Genomic DNA, 20,315 nt, shown 5'->3' on the forward strand with positions numbered 1-20,315 from the left:
TACTCCATTACCGCAGTCGTGTTCATCAATAACTCTGTGCCAACTCCCCCCCGAAACAACCCCTTGACTCCTCTCCACCCCCCTCCCTGCACCCCTGCCTGTGGATCGCAATTCGCCCACCCCCAAACCCGGCAGAGTGCCTATGTGTCCCCCACCCATACTAATGCGTAGAGGCGAACCGTTCTCTCCCTCCCCGCGGCATAGCTATCTAACATAAGGTCACAGCAGTGCAGCCTGCAATCAAGAATATTTGTCTATGAAAATCGTCACAACATGTCTAAGTGAATACAGTAGACCACATTACAAACCCGGAACCCCTGAGATCAGACACTTACACTCCAACAATACCCCTCTCAATCCACCCATCCCCCCTAATACTTGCAAGTGTCCATCAGGGTCAGTCCTTCTTTAGGTCTCTTGTGCCTCTCACTCCTGTTCTGAGAGGCCGCTTGCCCCCACGTCATCTCTCACAGCTGTCCTCTCCAGTGTATCTCCAGGTCCTCGCTCCGGTGCGCTGCGGCGTCCACCAGATCTGCCTCCGACTTTAGTCCAACCATCCAGCCAGTCCCAAGTTGCCTCCGGTGAGTCGAAAAACCAGGATTTACCGTCCTTTTCAACTCTAAGTTTCGCTGGAAACATCATCGCGTACTTGATTTCTCTACCTCGCAGTTCTTGTTTCACCGCCTGGAAGCTGCGTCGCTGCGCCTGGACCCGAGCCGTGAAATCCGGAAAGAAGGAGACCTCATAGTTGTCGACCTTAAGTGGAGGGCCCATTCTGGCAGTTTGTAGAATATTGTCTCGGTCGCGAAAGTTAAAGACTCTGGCGATAATTGGCCTGGGAGGGGCCCCTATCTTAGGCTTCCCGCCCGGTACTCTATGGGTTCGTTCTATGGAGAAATATGCTGACAATGTCTTGGGCTTCAGATGTTTCATGATTATCTCTTCCACATAAAGGTCGGCCGCATGCCCCTCCGTTTTCTCCGGAACCCCGAGAATCCTGACGTTGTTGCAACGGGCCCTCCCTTCATAGTCGTCGAGCTGTTGCGCCATGCGAGCTTGTCGTTTTTCCATGTCCGACATCTGCCGTTGGAGCTCAGAGGTATCTTCCTGAAGTGCCGCCGTCACAACTTTGAGTTCTCGCACTTTCTCGTTTGTCTGTTTAAAATCGGCCCGAAGTAGTGAAACTTCTGTCGTTACAGAGTCCATAGATGTGCGCATTGCCCCTATGGCAGCCAGGACGTCATGGAGCGTGGGTTCCTTTGGTTGGGGAGATGATCCTTTCCCGCTATCTTTTTCAGTCCGGGGCGAGTCGGTTTTGTCTCCACCATGCTGCCACGCATACTTGGACAGCTTCGCCTGGGCGCTGTTTTTGGAACTCCTGCCTCCTGTCGCCATTTGTTCCCCTTATCAAAGGACCAGCCGGTAAGGCCGACGCGGAAAAAGCGGCCGCGCTTTGGCACCCCCACCTGGAGCCTGTGCACTCGATATGCGGCCTGTCCCACACTAACAGTTCGGCGATGGGCCCCTTGTAACCCCAGAGGGTCCGTACGCCGCCACTGCACAGTCAATGGAGGATGGGGGGTTGGGGGGTGTAGGAAGGTGGATACCTGACTATGGTTGCCCCCAACTTTTTTTGCCTGGTGTTTTGCTGGTTTTCCTACTTAGTCGACCTGGGGCCCTGCCAATCAGGTCCCCAGGCCTACTGCTCTCTCTCTAAAATGGATTCCATGTACCTTAGGTACATTTCCAATTGGTACTGGGCCACCTTATCAGACCCTGTAACTCAGGGCATAGGTCTACCCAGGGCCTACCAGGGGCTGAAGCATGTATTACGCCACCCCTGGATGGCCATCTAAATCTGACACAACTGGCTGCACGACAGCTGGGGCAAGGTGGTGTGATCACCCTTTGCTTTAGATATAGTATACCTATATCTAACCCTAAAAATGGACACACAGATTCCTATCAGTCACTCCTATGGCAGGCCTTGACAATCCTGAAGGCAGAGTGCTTGGAATCGTGTGAAATGGTGCTCTGGCATGAGCTGAGCCCGTTTGCAGCTTGCGGAACCAAGTCCTAATAGCTGTTCCATGATAACGCATACCATATACTCTTAAGTGCATTATAATCCTCGCTGTTAAATGCTATCTCTGGTATTGCTTTATCAAAACATGTCGAGTAAGGTGTCATACGAATTGGAATACTAACCCCTCGCCAATTCTGGCGACGGGGTTAGCATTCCACCTTTCTAGAGGGACACGACATGTATGTAACTGTGAACCCCGGTTAAAGTTAACTGAAGCCTCAGCTCCACAAAATGGATGCTGCCACCACAGACACGAGTCTGACCTCCTGCTGCTGGGAGTCCTTCCAGCAAGGAGAGCTTGGACAAAGGGTTTCCTGTCAGGGGCGGTGCTAGCACCATCCCAGACAGGGTTTTGTGTATCCTGGGTAGGCAGGGCTTTACAGGAAGGTGACTGCTGAGTGGCACCCCGGTGTTCACTACGCATCTGCCGGCTAGAACCAGTTCCAGGGGCTGTTTGGACTGATACAAAGTGCTCACTAGAATAGTGAACATTATATATCAGGCCAACTTCTCACAGGGGGGGCACACAATCCTCGGCCCGACGGACTGTCTGGGGCCATTGGATCAAAGCGGGAGGGGCAAGGGGGTCACAGGAGTCCTTACTGCCGCCCGGCGGCCCCCTGAGATCCTCCGCCGTGACAATGAGGCCAAGACTCCCCTTGGGTGTCGTCTTCCAAGCCCCCCCCGGGCGTGGAGAGAGCACTCCCAACATTCAATAGAGGGCCCCGGGCCTCGCTGGCTCCTCCGCGCGCCTCGTAGTGCACAGCGGGTCAGTGCATCTCAGTCTGCCGTTCTCCTCCGCTGTAGAGGCGCCGCCGCACCGCCTCCACAATTGCCCAAAGGTAGGCCTCAAAGCCGGGGCCTAAAGTTGCTCCCGGGTCCAGGAATCTGCCACCTGTACCTCAGAATTCAGGCAGGTCGCCGTCCCTTCACTCCCGCCATAGGGCTCCCGCAACGCCGCCCAGGGCCAAGCCTCTCTCCCCCCCCCCCCCCCCCCCCCCCCCCCCACCCGGCGGAGGGGGGCGAAGTCGTCCGAAGGCCGCCTGAGAAGGAACAGGATCGTGCTGTCTTCAGCGCATCGGAGCCGCCGGAAAGTCACTCCACAGCCCCCGCAAGGACGTCTGCTGCGTGGAGGGGCACTATGGGAGGGCTAGAGTCCGGGTCAGCAGGCTGCGGGACGATTTACAGCCGCGGGTCGGGAAGAGCTCTTTCAGGCTGCGGCCATCTCGCACGGCCGCTTAGCCACGCCCCTCGGATCCTGCCTTTTTGACACAACACCCTACTCCAGAGAGCCTGGAAAAAAACTAATTCCCTACGACCACCCAGATAGAGAGTTATAGAGAATTGAGGCATTTGGAAACTAGTGTTCTCTTCAGCCAGTCTCACCCTTTGGTGAGTAGTGCCAGCTGTTTGCTGGATAGGTAGTCCCATGCATTATCGGACATGGTTGCAGAAATCTTACCTGCAGACCCACAAAAATTCTACACCAACTTGGAGCAAACCATTCAGGATGGCTAGGACTGGGCCAAATATGTAATTTGGTCATGCCTGAATACCTGCCTGTTTAGGCAGAGCTATACAAAAGGGGATGATGGACGGAGCGTTTGAGTAAATCAAACACTCACCCCCAGTCAACTGATCTGGGTTTAATCCATCACCATTCTTCAGCCCACTCAGCCACCCCAGTTCAGACATGGCCATAGGCAAATCAGTCTGACCCTGTGCCTCATGGGAACAGTCCAGCCCGAACTGCCAAGCCATGTCTTCCCTGGACCGGAAACAAGCATCCTGGGACCGGTTTCGGATTCATAATCCTCATCAGCCAGGCTTTAGGCAGAGCTGTCAGCACTACTGTGGTACTCCAGTGTCATGCATGGATAAGAACCACAGGCTTCTTTCGTGACCGCCAGATGTCACTCATGGATATGCGTTTTGATGGGTCTTGTCTATTTGGCGAGAACGCTGACTGTGTCCTAGAGTGCTTTAAAGAAAGTAGATCTATAGTGCGCTCATTCATCCTTACCATGTCTGCAAGGTTGTATCACCAACAGTTTCTCACCGTTCAAGGTATCAACAGGTATTTTTGATTACAGACCCACCACCTCAACAACAGGCGCCCAAGTTCTTCTGGTTTGGGACAGGGGATCAAGCATAGCACATGCAGACCTACAGGGGCAGCGAAACTTCCAATCCTCCCACTCCTTGGTCAGCAGCCTCCAAGCCACTTTAGTTTGCATCTAGCGGCACATAACGACTTTGTGGTAGGCAGAATCAGTAACTTGTCCGCAGATGGCAAGCCATAACCTTCAAAAACATGTGGTGAAAAACAGTGCATTACCCTCTTCCAATGGTTATTTGCTTATACGCAATGGTCAGTATGCTAGTGGCGTATCGCCTCTTGATCATCGGTGTGTTTTTCCTTGATAATTCAGCACTGTTCCTTTTGTGGGCCACTGTCTCCCTCCTGCACCACCAATGTTCCCAATAGGATTCCTGCTTGTGTTTATTCTATTTCCATAAGGTTTCTTCTCTGAAGTTTTGTATTGTTCTTAGGTGTAGTTTGCATCAGCAAATTTATGTATATCTTCAAAACAATCTTCAGAAAAATAATTCAGGTGAATTTCATTGGTTTATTTATTTACTCTAGATTTCATTCATAGTGTATGAAGACAATATTCCTTTCGTATCACATCTGTCCCATCAGTCCCCAATGCATTTTGAACCTTTGTTGTTCTTCATCATGTAGTTTGCTTCCCTGAGGAAAAACAAACAAACCAAAAATATAATATAAAATATATATATATATATATATATATATATATATATATATATATATATATATATATATATATATATATATATATATATATATATATATATATATATATATATTTTCACTCCACACTCGGACACCCGGATTGTCTTGCAAGTGGTAATTTTATTCGGCAGGTAATTTGAATGGAGTAAACCTAATAGTCGCATATGTTATAAAATCTTTCAAATATTTACAGTGATATTTCTGTAAAGTATCCCAATTTATATCCTTCATGAAATACATGTTAGTACAATATAATTGCTACATAACTTATCAGAACGAAAAGATTTGTAAATCGTCCCTAATGCGACATGGTGGTAACATTTTCAACCCAACAACCGTATACCATTTCTGGACATGGGGAATCGATAATTATATAAATTCTCAAAACTGTTGTTTTTAGCGAATATTACAATCCACACCAGCTTAAGATCACGTTTCATTGGTTCTCAGTGTGATAATATGTCCCGAGTGTTTACTTTGGTTGGTATCATACAAGTTGTTCCCCTGGTTACAAATAATACATGTAAACCAATGCGTGTGTTACCTCAATGCCCCAGTGGGCTAGAGGTACTATCCTTGTAAGCAGTCAGAGTCCATGCCCCAGTGGGCTGATGATCAAGGGGTCATATGTCGTGCAGATGCTTATAACTGACCCATACCACACAATGTGACAATTATTGTAAGTTCCTGATGCTTCCAAGCCCCAGTGGGCATTCAATCTCTATGTGATCTTGTTTCTGATAGCAATCCACGTACATGTGAGAGTTAGACACCGATTTTCGTGCAGATCCCAATGATTAGGTTTGTCATCCCAAATAGATAAAGTTATGTCCATGTCCCATTAGGCAATTGAGTGGAACTTCGACCTCATACCTATATGTCCGTCAACTCAAACAAGTGACCCCATTCTGAAAATAATTAAAACATGTATTAAAACCAAATATGTTAAAAAACAAGCAGACCGATATGTACTTAGAAAAATCAATTTGATAGATGCAGCTACTCATACAGGTGAATTGATAGCTCCTCACTAACATTGAGGCCCTTTGGTGTAAGACAGTCAAAGTCAATTATGTAACGTGACTCCAATTTGCGAAGAGATAACTCTCTATTACCCCCCCGCATGCCCAAATCGACACAGTCAATAACAACCATTCGCACTAAATTCTCATTTTGCATATGCATTTCTTGAAAATGACGTGCGATGGGATATTGTTTGTTGTTACTTCTTATGGCACGTAAATGTTCCAGCACCCGTTTCTTTGCTTCATGTTTGGTGCTGCCAACATACCACTTTTCGCAAGGGCAGATCAAGACGTATACACTGAAAGGGGTGGTACACGTGAGTCTCTTCCTTATTACAAATTCCCTGGTGGAATTTGGAATTTGTAATATTTTGACATCTTTGCTATTCTTACAGGCCTTACATTTATGACAACATTTAAATCCCTGGAGTCTATTATTATCTACAGGGTCCACACTGGTCACATAATTGTGGCTTAGTTCATCACGTAGAGACCTACTCTTTCTGAATGTGATCTGAGGGTTGTCTTTAAGTTCTTTCTTTAAATGATCATCAGTCATGAGTACATGCCAATGTTTGCGGAAAATTTTGCGTATTTCATTGGCTTGACCCGAAAATGTGGTAATAAATCTTAGACTATTCGAGTCTTCCTGTTCTTTATTTGGATGGAGTAGTTCCTCTCTGGATTTCTTTTCTACTCTACTTGTTGCATCTGTGATCGTTTTATGACTGTACCCTCTTTCCAAGAATCTTTTATGCATCACTTTCTCTTCCTCTTTATATGTTGCCAAGGTGCTGCAATTCCTTCTGGCGCGTAAAAGCTCACCATACGGAATGCTTTGCACTAGATTTTTCGGATGGCTACTCTGGGCACTGAGAATACTATTCCCTGCAGTTTGCTTTCGGTACAATTTGGTGGTAAGTATCGTATCTTGTACCTCCACCAATACATCAAGACATTCAATATTTTCACTGCTGATATTTTGGGAAAACTGAAAGTTTAAGGTGTTATTATTGAGCTTCTCAATGAATAGATTCACGGATGTCACATCCCCAGACCAAATGAAAAAGGAAGGTGTTTTCTACTGGTCACGCTAGATGTGAGCAGCTTATACACCAGTATACAACACGAACAAGGTATAAGAGCTGCAGAACATGTTTTGAAAATGAGATCACTATCTCTGTTGCATCATTCTCAAATGATTCTGTCCATGATCAAATTTTGTTTGGAGAATAATTTTTTTATTTTTGATGGAGTTGTGTACAAGCAGTCACAGGGCACTGCCATGGGAACCTGCTTCGCCCCCAGTTACGCGAATTTATTCATGGGCTGGTGGGAGGAGCAGGTTGTCAGTGAGATGGCAGAATTTACCAACGTTGTCCTGTGGCTGCGGTACATAGAAGACATCTTTTTCATTTGGTCTGGGGATGTGACATCCGTGAATCTATTCATTGAGAAGCTCAATAATAACACCTTAAACCTTCAGTTTTCCCAAAATATCAGCAGTGAAAATATTGAATTTCTTGATGTATTGGTGGAGGTACAAGATACGATACTTACCACCAAATTGTACCGAAAGCAAACTGCAGGGAATAGTATTCTCAGTGCCCAGAGTAGCCATCCGAAAAATCTAGTGCAAAGCATTCCGTATGGTGAGCTTTTACGCGCCAGAAGGAATTGCAGCACCTTGGCAACATATAAAGAGGAAGAGAAAGTGATGCATAAAAGATTCTTGGAAAGAGGGTACAGTCATAAAACGATCACAGATGCAGCAAGTAGAGTAGAAAAGAAATCCAGAGAGGAACTACTCCATCCAAATAAAGAACAGGAAGACTCGAATAGTCTAAGATTTATTACCACATTTTCGGGTCAAGCCAATGAAATACGCAACATTTTCCGCAAACATTGGCATGTGCTCATGACTGATGATCATTTAAAGAAAGAACTTAAAGACAACCCTCAGATCACATTCAGAAAGAGTAGGTCTCTACGTGATGAACTAAGCCACAATTATGTGACCAGTGTGGACCGTGTAGATAATAATAGACTCCAGGGATTTAAATGTTGTCATAAATGTAAGGCCTGTAAGAATAGCAAAGATGTCAAAATATTACAAATTCCAAATTCCACCAGGGAATTTGTAATAAGGAAGAGACTCACGTGTACCACCCCTTTCAGTGTATACGTCTTGATCTACCCTTGCGAAAAGTGGTATGTTGGCAGCACCAAACATGAAGCAAAGAAACGGGTGCTGGAACATTTACATGCCATAAGAAGTAACAACAAACAATATCCCATTGCACGTCATTTTCAAGAAATGCATATGCAAAATGAGAATTTAGTGCGAATGGTTGTTATTGACTGTGTCGATTTGGGCATGCGGGGGGGTAATAGAGAGTTATCTCTTCGCAAATTGGAGTCACGTTACATAATTGACTTTGACTGTCTTACACCAAAGGGCCTCAATGTTAGTGAGGAGCTATCAATTCACCTGTATGAGTAGCTGCATCTATCAAATTGATTTTTCTAAGTACATATCGGTCTGCTTGTTTTTTAACATATTTGGTTTTAATACATGTTTTAATTATTTTCAGAATGGGGTCACTTGTTTGAGTTGACGGACATATGGGTATGAGGTCGAAGTTCCACTCAATTGCCTAATGGGACATGGACATAACTTTATCTATTTGGGATGACAAACCTAATCATTGGGATCTGCACGAAAATCGGTGTCTAACTCTCACATGTACGTGGATTGCTATCAGAAACAAGATCACATAGAGATTGAATGCCCACTTGGGGCTTGGAAGCATCAGGAACTTACAATAATTGTCACATTGTGTGGTATGGGTCAGTTATAAGCATCTGCACGACATATGACCCCTTGATCATCAGCCCACTGGGGCATGGACTCTGACTGCTTACAAGGATAGTACCTCTAGCCCACTGGGGCATTGAGGTAACACACGCATTGGTTTACATGTATTATTTGTAACCAGGGGAACAACTTGTATGATACCAACCAATGTAAACACTCGGACATATTATCACACTGAGAACCAATGAAACATGATCTTAAGCTGGTGTGGATTGTAATATTCGCTAAAAACAACAGTTTTGAGAATTTATATAATTATCGATTCCCCATGTCCAGAAATGGTATACGGTTGTTGGGTTGAAAATGTTACCACCATGTCGCATTAGGGACGATTTACAAATCTTTTCATTCTGATAAGTTATGTAGCAATTATATTGTACTAACATGTATTTCATGAAGGATATAAATTGGGATACTTTACAGAAATTTCACTGTAAATATTTGAAAGATTTTATAACATATGCGACTATTATGTTTACTCCATTCAAATATGTCCGCCACTCTTTGATTATACACATGGGTGTGTTTTAACTTTCACGTATTTAAGATGGCGTCGAAAGTAATTTGGCGTGCGTGAACAAGCCGTAATGGCGAAACGCGTCGTTCTGTTACCTGCCGCATAAAATTACCACTTGCAAGACAATCCGGGTGTCCGAGTGCTATCCTTACGTGGTGGTGTTGTGGAGTGAATTTACGGGGGTACCGGCTACCCAACTCGGACCGCCCTGAGACAGCGATCGACCGTTATGCCGGTGTTGGTGGAGGAATATATATAAATATATATATATATATATATATATATATATATATATATATATATATATATGTGTGTGAAAATTTCCTTTATTACGACCACATCAAACGCATTTCGGCTGAAACTCAGACTTGTTCACTGTTGGGGAAATGCCAACATTCTTGTTTATTTTTGTGAGCACATTGTTTGACGCAATGCCATAGAGATCATAAATAGACTCTTCTATTATTAGCACCAACCTAATTCATTTGGAAATATTCTCTCATTTTTGTATGCAGTCAATTTCATAATTATACTAAAGAGTGGGGTTAAAATCATAACACATACTTTTACATAATAATCACATAAATACTACAATAAATACATATATGCTTGTTATAACTGGATATAAAATCGGCAAATAAATATATTTGAAACTCATCTATGTACACATACTTTATCCATTCTTCTGTATAAATACAGCCTTTGGATAAAACTTGATGAATTAAAACTGAACCCGAAGAATTAGAACTAAACCAAATTCATCCTTATGTTTCCCATATGTGTTTTAAGTTTGATTTACAGACCCCTATTTCTTTTAATGTCTGTACTATTTCAAAACCTGTCATCAAGCCTATATATATATATATATATACCCTCTCTCTCTCTCTCTCTCTCTCTCTCTCTCTCTCTCCACACCCCTCCCCCTGCCCCTCCCTCCCATTGACCATAATGGAGTGCTTACTTAATGTTCTAGTTCCACGGCTGCCGTAATACTGGGATAGATCATAGACCAGACTAAAGCAAATGTAACTATGCTTTTAGTTTTTAAAGCCCTTACTTGAAAGGACCTAATAACACTACAGGGACCTTCCCACATAGCGCGATGGTCCTCGAAGGGATGGTATTTGGCTGGTTTTGTCAGGGTTTACCAACACTCTGAGAATCTTTCTGGTCCTTACAGTGTGTGTGAAATATATAAATGTATATAGCACATGAATTTTAATGTAAGAAGTATTTAGTAGTCTGTCTATTTTGGTTTTGGTCAGGACACAGCATATATGATAGTCTATAAAAGCTAAGTGTCGGTGCAGAAATAAAACCGAGCAAAGCTTTTTAAGTTGAAATCCTATTTGTTCATATATGTTTATTATGAGAAAAAATAATAAATATAATGGGAAAGTATATATATCGGGAATAGTGTAAATATGTTCTGTGCCTGCTCTTTCCTCTGATCGTATTTGCTTTGAGTCTTTGGGGAAATGAATCTTCACTCCAAATTTGTATCTGCTACTATTATTGCTTTGTAGTTGCCTTTAGTACATCATTACACTCACTAACTGAACCCCTTTTGTTTCTTTTCTTTGGGTACACCTTACCAGACCTCCTGGCTCGCCTGCTCAGCAAGGCTTTTGAGAGCTATGAGCTGGAGAACATAATCACTGCGTTCCTAATCGCGCGCCAGGCAGCGCTTGAGGGCCCTGCTGCTTTTCTGTCCTACACGGAGTGGTTTAAGGTAAAATCCCTTTCCTAAAACCCCCATTGCTGATGTGGAGGGCAGCTGGCACCTTGGGCGGTGGGACAGTGGTTAATGTCTGTTATAAATTTTTACCTTATTCTGCAATGCTGTTAATATTCCTCTGGTTTGGACATTTAATTATGTGCCATCGCTTTAGAATTTTATTTGACTATTTCTCTTTTTTGTTAGTTATTTCTTGCTACATTCACATCAGTCTTCTTATGGATAATTGAAATCTTCGCTATAATTTAGTATGGGCTGGAAATGTGTTGGTTGGAAGGGCATGTGGAGCTTACTGGCCATGAAATTAATGTGCCAGGCCCATAAACCCTATTTGGGGACAGAAGTGAGTAAATGGAGGATGGATTCATAAGGTTACAGTTTACCTCCCAGTGTGGTGAAACACTTGCAGTGTTTATTTTCTTTTTAGGTTTCCTTTGGAAGCACTGTAGGCTACCACAGTGGCAGTAAGAAGTCTTTGGTTTTCCTCTTCAAGTTCCTCTCTGACTTGGTGCCCTTCGAAGCTCCCCAATACCTGAAGGTGAGAGGATCTAACAGAATCTATTATCTTGATTCAACATGGCAGATCTTGTGATAGTTACGGTGCCATATTCAGAAAGCTCAGATGGATTTCCATAGGTTTCTACCTACATTTGGAATAAACTCCTAACTTTTTTATTATTCACTAGAGAGTAGGATGATATGTGGGAAACTGATATTTTGAGGTTTTTTTAAAGAACACTCCTGGATTTCTTTTGGGAATTCTTTTTCTGGACATGCAAAAGTGTTTTTGCATGTGTAAATTTACATTTCGTACATTTACCTATTGCAGGTTCTGGCAGCAAACTCCTCAGCATATTCATGTATATTATTCACATGCCATAGTTGTGCAGAGTTCCTAGCCTCCCCACACATTCTGGTACTTGTAATGTTGAATGTTCTTAGACTGAGACTGTTAAAGGAGGATGAGGGCCTCAGTGTCACACTGTCATTGTTAAAACCTCTGTTTTTTCAATTACTGTCCTCAGACCAATACTGCTGCGTGAATACTGGCAATCTTCATGGAGCAAATGTATGCTTTTCGTGATCATCAGAGAGGAGAATTCATACTTTTCCCACAGAAAGGGGGCTAGTATGTTTATCAGTTTAATATTATTCACAATCGCAAGGTATATATCCTAGTGTGACTTAAGGTGGGAATGGTTTGTGAAACAGTTTGTGAATACCCATTAAAATGTTTTATTGTAAGTGGGCCCAAACTTTCTGAGGCATTTCTTCCCTAGAGTGCTTATTCGATGCCTATGGGTGAAGATTTACTCTAAAAGTATATGAGAGTACATTTTTATGAGTGTTTAAAATCCTTGCTTTGAGAATAAAAACTGTGGGTTCACACTCAAAAATAAAGGCATGTGGGCACCTAAGTTTGAAGATAGGTGCACAAATGGCTTTGTGACTCAGGCCCACCCTCCGCAAGCAATACCACTGTCATCCTGAGCATATTGTAGCTTTCCTGGCATTTCTAATCACCACAAAACTGGTTGAAGAAGAACGTCTGCTCTAGAGGCCGGTATAAACAGAGGAGTGGCATGAGGGTCTAATTTAGAGATCTTGGTGTAGCCTGTAGGACAGAGTTTCAAGTTATCTCAAATATTTTCCAAATGTCTTAAATAAGTTCCATTGAGTTATTGAATCAAAAGTTTACTACTGATTATGTTCAGTTTGTCAATTGAACATTGTGTGAATATTTTCTCTGTAAATTAGTGTTACATTACTCTGCATTTGATTCTTTATTTTAGGTCCACTTAATCTACCCTCCTTTTGTGCCAACAAAATATCGCCCAGTGCTGTTGGAGTACATTTCTCTGGCTAAAACTCGATTGGCAGATCTGAAGGTTTGTGCTCATTGAGATTTCCATACAAATCTTCTCCCACTGACTGACTGTTAACTATTTTGTCCTTTCAGATGTATATGATGTTCTCAATATTTAAAGATAGCAAAGTATTGCCACTTCTGTAAACCTGAGTCTATTTGACAGTGTTTATTGTCAGATATCATTTGCCCACTAATAGTAAGTTTTCTTCCCTATATGGTCCCATGCCTGAGGCTTCTTAACTTTTTTGCTGGTTTATGCATTGTACTTTTCTCTGTATCTTATGTATTCCTGCTCTCCGCTGTCCTTTCTTTAAAAAAAAAATATATTTTTATTGTAATATCCAGCTCCATAAAATCACACATCAGTCGGCATCGGAGGTTCATTGGCAATTGCAAACAAAGTCAATCATAGAATCATTTTTAACAATATGACCTGCATACAGAGATCAAGCCCCTGAATAGACATCTATGTAATGGCGAAGGCGCCCCGAATGCCACAGGAATAAAGGCGGACATCTTCAAATCACCATCCACAGTTCGCTCCCACCCAATCTCTCCAAATCCATATTGTGTCCATAGTGATCAACAATAACCGTCCATTTGGCTCAAAGGAGGCAGGGTGACTCATAACATCATCATGAACAGAGCACTCAAGAACTAAAGACCTGAATACATGCATCTCATTAATCAGGAGCAGACACAGACTGGGTATCCATCAATTCTCCCCTGTACTGCCTCCATGCCGCCCATATTTCCACTGTCCTTTCTATTCCTTTGTGCCATACTCATCTACCTTCATCTAGCTTCTCTGTCCATATGTTCACTGTCCTTTCTGAATGTCTCTAGTGCCCTAACTTTGTTTGACTATTGTCCTTTGAGGGCCTAATCCTAAATTAAGAGCAGTATTACTATAGTAGCTCTGCCATCCTTTGCATTGGTGTTACTCATTGGCATTATTTTGTTTGGGTGAAAAAAACCAAGACCTTAACAGGTGTTGAACCCGACCTTTAAGCAACGTATGGTGGCAATGGAACTGTCCATGTGTGCTTGCCCTTGACCGTGGGGACACAGTGACCCTTATACTACTTGACCTCTCCGCAGCTTTTGACATGGTCTCCCACTCCTCATTGATCAGAAGAATAATCAAAACAGGCATACACGGACCTGCCCTCAACTGGGTTTGCTCTTTCCTCGCAAGAACACAAAGAATCAACCTGCCACCTTCGATGTTTAAGGCAAAGAACCTCATATGTGGAGTCGCCCAAGGATCTTCCCTCGCTCCAACATTATTCGATATATACATGCCTCTGCTAGCAGACCTTGTCAGATCATACAACATCAACATACTGTCCTACATAGACGATATCCAACTGATACTCTCCCTGTCAGACAAGACTTCCACCTCAAAAAGCTACGTTGCCACATGCATGACTGCGATAACCACATGGATGAAAAACACTTCCTCAAACTAAACACAGTCAACTATAGTGGTGATCTTTGGAAAGAAAGCCTCGGCCTGGGACTCCACACGGTGGCCAACTAATGTCGGACGCTCACCTACTTCACCACCCACTCAAGAAAACTTGGAATCATCCTGGACAACAAGCTCGAAATAACAGCCTAAGCAAACACAGTGACCTCCACCTGTTTCCACATCCTTAGGATGCTGTGAAAGACCTTCAAATCGCTACCAGACAACAGGAAAACTGTTACACAGGCCTTGATCACCAACAGGCTCGATTACAGCAACACACTCTACATGGGAATCACTAAGAAGTTCCTGAACTGTCTCCAGACCATTCAAAACGCCGCAGCACAACTCATACTTTACTCACCTTATCGCACTCGGAGAACTGCACTGGCTCCCAATCCACATATGCACTCAGTTCAAACTGCTCGCACATGTACAAAGCAATACACAAGACCGACCCTGCATACCTTAACAGCCTCATACACTTCTACACACCTACCAGGCACATTCACTCTTGTTGCATTATTGATTAGTGCCTGGTTTAGAACTCCATGTTCTAACCCTTAGTATTGGAGGTTCTATGTTTCATTGGATCTAAAGTCCTTAAATGTCTCAGGCTTATTTATCTTTTATGGGTCTGCTTCGTCCATTTCGAAAAGGAAATCTCATCTGTTGCCATCATTAAAGATGTTTTTTTGTTTGAGCAGGAATAGCACTGAGTGAGGTCCAATCTGGCCTTGTCAGATAAAGTCCCAAATGTTTCAAGGGTTAATGTATAGCAGTTTGGGTCAGAGTTGTTTTGGAAGCCTATGTATCACCCACAATACCTGACCAGTTACTACCTGCTGTAGATCATCACTTTTCTGTCTCAGCTTAATACGTTCTACCAGTATTCCCATTTTCGCAGCCTTGTAGCATGCTTATGCATTTGGACACCCCTGTCCATCTTTCTCAGTGGAATGAGTATCTTCCTGCTCACTCTTGCTCTTTTTCCTTCCAAATATATTAGAACAAGCACTGTTGTAATTTTCTCAGCTCCTGTTTTGTGAGCTCTACTGGCCACTAGTGACAGTGATAAGAGGTATAGGAGTGTTGCCATCCTTATGAGGGAAGTGAATACATTTTCATGATGCATATTGTCCGTTTAACCTGCTAAAGCAGTCTCAGTTACCTTTGCCGGTTTTGTAGAAGTAACTATATTTGTGGAATCAATATTTCTGGTTTTATATATGCACTTGTGTAATCCAGGTTTTTCTATCTCTATTAAGTACACAAGAGCTCTTTGTCCATTTTTGATTTCCCAATGTTAATTATAACTTGGACACGTCTTTAAGAAATTCTATTTGTGAAAGGAGTGTTGGCATAGACGTCAGTGGGTCTATTAATGTCAGCAGCATATTGTTTGCAAACTTATTCTGTTTATTTGTTTCACCCCAATAACCTTCATCCCCTTGGGACCCCTTGTTTTCACAGCTTGTAGTTTGAGCATTAGCACAAATTATATCGGGGACAGTGGGCATCCCTTTTTGTGTCCCTCTTTAGCCCATTCTTGTCCAATAGAATCTCATTGATCAAGACCCTCGCTGTCGAAGTAGCGTCATTTGCCCTGACCCATCAATGTACACTTCCCATTAATCCGCATTTTAATAGCACCTTTTGCAGGTAAGACCAGTCAGTGTGTTGGAAACCTTATTCAGCATCCCCTTGATAAGATAACGTAGAACAATTACTAGTTCAGTAGGCAATTAATTTATTGAATGTAGTTGAATACAGTCGACCTATGCGAAGCACACTGTTAATGATATTTGTCCAGTTTCAGTGTAATGATTAATGTGGCTGCTGCCTTTGTCTGTGTCACCTTCATTATCGCAGGGAATAACTTTGAGTGCTTTTCTGTGTGTCTCAGGAGATTATGCTCCTTTATCTTATAGAAAAGATCCAACAACCCATCTTAGCCTGGAATTTTACTAAGCGTGATGGATCTAATCTCTTTAAGGATCTCCTTTTTGTGGTTTGGTTGGAAATTCGTTTCTGTAGTACGGGATCTCTGTGTATAGTCATAATCTAGTGAATAGTCCCGCCCATGTGCGTGGACCCCGGAGCAATCAAAAATAATCTCTTAAGTCGTCAAACATTGCAGACATGCACAGACACTTAAGAGAGAATTTAAAGACCGATAATGCAGCCTATCCACAGGTTACACTGTCCAGTACTTCAACTAGAAATTCCACCAAAAACCCACAAACAACACAGCCTGTCCAGTGTTTTCCACAGAGAAAATCCTTCCCCTACCAGCAAAAGCCTCTGGAATGATAGAGAAAGTAGTGGACAGACAAGCCCCATAGGCTGCCATTATGTGGCTCAGTACAGGATACTGTGCCTTTAAGAGAACCTTCCAGAACTCTCTCAGTATCCCAGAATGCACAGCAGGTCCCTTTTACTTTCAGTTCTTTTTTCAGGCTCCTGCAAGCAGGACCCTGGAGCATTGAGCTCTCCCTTTCTAGGGTTTGTTTACAGATTTTTTCACTTTTCAAGTGTTTGAGTGCTTTCATTTGAAGTACTTTGGTGCTTTCTTCCTTGTTTGTGTCTTTAAGCACTCTTTTATTTGTCACAATGCCTGCTTTGTTTGACAAATGCCCAGAGTGTTCGAGGAAGAAGGCCAATTCGGACACACACGAGGTGTGCATCATCTGCCTTCCCTCTTCTCATGTTCCGGAGGAGTGTGACATTTGCCAGTCCTTCTCCAGCAGGACCCTGAGAGACAGGATGAAGATCAGGCTCCAGGGCCTGGAAGATAGAAGACTGAAGGCACAAGGTGGGTCTGGGCATGCTTCATCTGCCCATGCTATGACCTCTGGAGGGCTCTCCAGGGGCAGGAAGACCAGCAAACGTCCATGTTCTCCGCCGGTGTCGATAGCACCGACGACGGCGTCGAGAGGGATGACAGCAGTCTGTTTCCCGTCTCCCTCTTGTTCGATACGACGTCGACGTTCGGCGTCGAGGGACCTGACTAGACCGCCGTAGAGATCGCCGTTGACGATATCTTCATCGTCCGTGTCGACGTCGTCGACGTCGAGAGGCCCGACGTCGGCGCTCGCCGTCGAGGCGACACCGCCGTTCGCCGTTGGCGAAGAGGAGGTCGTCGTCGAGGGGATCCTTGACGTCGAGGAGGACGTCGAAGTCGGGGAGGCGTTCGCCGTCGAGGAGGCGTTCGCCGTCGAGGAGGCGTTCGCCGTCGAGGAGGCGTTCGCCGTCGAGGAGGCGTTCGCCGTCGAGGAGGCGTTCGCCGTCAAGGAGGCGTTCACCGTCGAGACGGAGGCGTTTGCCGTGGAGACGGAGGCGTTTGCCGTGGAGACAGAGGCGTTTGCCGTGGAGACAGAGGCGTTTGCCGTGGAGACAGAGGCGTTTGCCGTGGAGACGGAGGCGTTTGCCGTGGAGACGGAGGCGTTCGCCGTCGAGGTGAGGGCGTTCGACATCGAGGGAATGTCGGTCGCCGTCGAGGTGGCGTTCTTCGACGCCAAAGAAGCGCAGGAGTTCTGGCGCCAGGAGTTCCTCTGGGTCCGCTGGGACGCGCCGACGTGCGCCGATAGGCTCTGCCTCGCCATCGCCTCCGCCTAAGAAGAAAAGGAAGTCACAGGGCTCTGTGTACTCCGAGGTATATACACCTCCTAAGCCGATGACACCTACCCCATCTCCTCTGTTGCCCAAGGACCATCCGCCGCGGAATCCCACTCTGCCTCCGCTACCACCACCCCCTCCTCATTTTCATCCTCTGCTGCCTCCTTCTGGACCGCCGGTGGTTCCGCCGAGGACGGCTTCACTACCACGGTACCCGATGCCGCCTAAGGGGACTCCTCAGCCGAGGCCCCCGGTCAGGCCGCAGTCGCCTGCTCCTGTGAGGCCTGTCGAGCGTCCGCAGTCGCCTGCTCCTGTGAGGCCTGTGGAGCGTCCAAAGTCGCCTGCTCTTGTGAGGCCTGTGGAGCATCCGAAGCCGAGGAGATCGCGTTCTTGCTCCGACCGAAGGGGGAGATCGCGTAGTCGTCACCGGTCGTCGACAAGATCAAGAAGACGCCACAGGAGGCGCCGATCCAGATCCCACACAAACTCTTCTGAGACCAGGGAATACTCGCCGACTTTGTCGGAATCCCCAGGGACGAGGGTGTCGCCTGGAGACGACATCGTCTCATTCCAAGATGTTCTGCTGAGGGGTGCGGCTAAGTTGGGCATCACGGTGACGGTGCCTACGCCCACGACGTCTGTGATTTTCGAGACGCTACATAAAAGGCACCTGTCTCGACCGTTGCTGCCTCTAGTACCAGGATTGGTGGAGCCCGCCGAGGAGTTGTTTCTCACTCCGGCGGTGACGAAGGCGGCCCCCTCCAGGCTCCTCAAGAAGTACCGGGCTCCGGATTCTGACCCGGCCTTTCTTAGGATGGATCTGACACCGGACTCTGTCATTGTAACGGCGGCTAGGAAGCAGCATGCCACCCGTCGTATACAGTGCCTCCTGATCAGGAGAGCCGCTGGATAGACTCGGCTGGCAGGAAGGTCTGTGGGACAGCATCTACCACAATGAAGGCGGCCAGTGCCGCGGCGATACGATCGAGCCCTATGGGAGTCCCTCTAGCAATTCGCTGAGCTCCTTCCTCGAGAGAAGAAAGAAGACTTTCAGGAGATCCTGATTGAGGGGATGTTGGTGTCTAACCAACTCATCAGCGCGGCTGCTGATGTGTCCCTGCTGGCGGCGCATGGGTACTGCCATGGTGTCAACCAACGGCGCCACGCTTGGCTTCGACTTACGTCTCTCAAACCAGAGGTTCAACAACGGGTGGCCAACCTGCCTTTTTTGGGGGACACCCTGTTTGGCAAGCATGCGGACGACGAGATGGGCCACATGAAGGCGGAGGCCTAGACCCTGACTGCTGTCAGGTGAAGAAGCCCAAGGAGAAGAAGACCTACCGCTCGTTCCAGAGACGGTTCGGGGTGCAGGGCAGAGGGCGAGGACAGGCTTCGGGACAGCAGCAACAACAGCAGCAGCAGTTCCGGAGGCCCTTCCAGAAGTGCCAGAAGGGCAGAGGCGGCTAGCAGTCCGCAGCAGCGAACAAAGGACCGGCCGGGTCTAAGCCCTGAGCGGTTACTTCCGCTGCATCCGTTACCCACTCCAGTGGGGGGAAGCGTTCAATTTTTTTGGGCAGGGTGGAGAAAAATTACTCGGGACAAGTGGGTGCTGAATATTGTTTGCAATGGATACAGTCTTCGGTTCACCAGCCCGCCTCCAGCAATTCCACCGGTCAGCTCGCAGTTTCAGCTGCGCGAGCTCCAGGCGGAGGCCGATACCCTGTTAAGGAAAAGGGCGATAGAAGACGTACCTCTGTCTCAAAGGGGAAGAGGTCTGTACTCACAGTTCTTTCTGGTTCGCAAGAAGGACAAGAACGAGTTCAAGCCCATTCTGGATTTGCGACAAGCAAACAAGTGGATTTGCAGTTAGAAATTTTGCATGCTGTCGTTGCATCAGATTTATCCTCAGCTGCAACAGGGAGACTGGCTATGTGCTATAGACCTACAGGATGCTTACTTCCATGTGCCCATTGCACACAAACACAGGAAGTTCCTGCGATTCCAAGTCAGCGCCAATCATTATCAGTACACAGTACTGCCATTCGGGCTGAAGTCTGCGCCCAGAACATTCTCGAAGTGCATGGCGGTGGTAGCTGCACACCTGAGGAAGAACAAGGTGTTCGTCTACCCGTACCTGGACGATTGGTTGATCAAGTCCTCCTCATTCGCGGAAGCTCAAGCGCACTTCCGGAAGGCGTGTGCTCTTTTGAACAAGCTGGGGTTACACATCTACATGTCCAAGTCTGTCACGACTCCGGTCCAGTGCATACAGTACTTGTGAGCCTCCATCAATA

General features: G+C 45.6%; 1 protein-coding gene across 1 annotated transcript in view; it reads left to right on the forward strand.

Annotated features, from left to right (window-relative positions):
* The window catches only part of FANCA (FA complementation group A), an 850,506-nt gene that overhangs the window by 283,710 nt on the left and 546,481 nt on the right, over positions 1 to 20,315 (forward strand). Inside the window, exons 14-16 of the mRNA XM_086945786.1 lie at positions 10,923 to 11,056; positions 11,490 to 11,600; positions 12,856 to 12,951. Of these exons, the coding sequence (XP_086801912.1) occupies positions 10,923 to 11,056; positions 11,490 to 11,600; positions 12,856 to 12,951 (341 nt within the window). The remainder of the gene's footprint in view (positions 1 to 10,922; positions 11,057 to 11,489; positions 11,601 to 12,855; positions 12,952 to 20,315) is intronic.

Source organism: Lissotriton vulgaris, chromosome 12, assembly GCF_964263255.1.
Source record: "Lissotriton vulgaris chromosome 12, aLisVul1.2, whole genome shotgun sequence".
Taxonomy (NCBI): Eukaryota; Metazoa; Chordata; class Amphibia; order Caudata; family Salamandridae; genus Lissotriton; species Lissotriton vulgaris.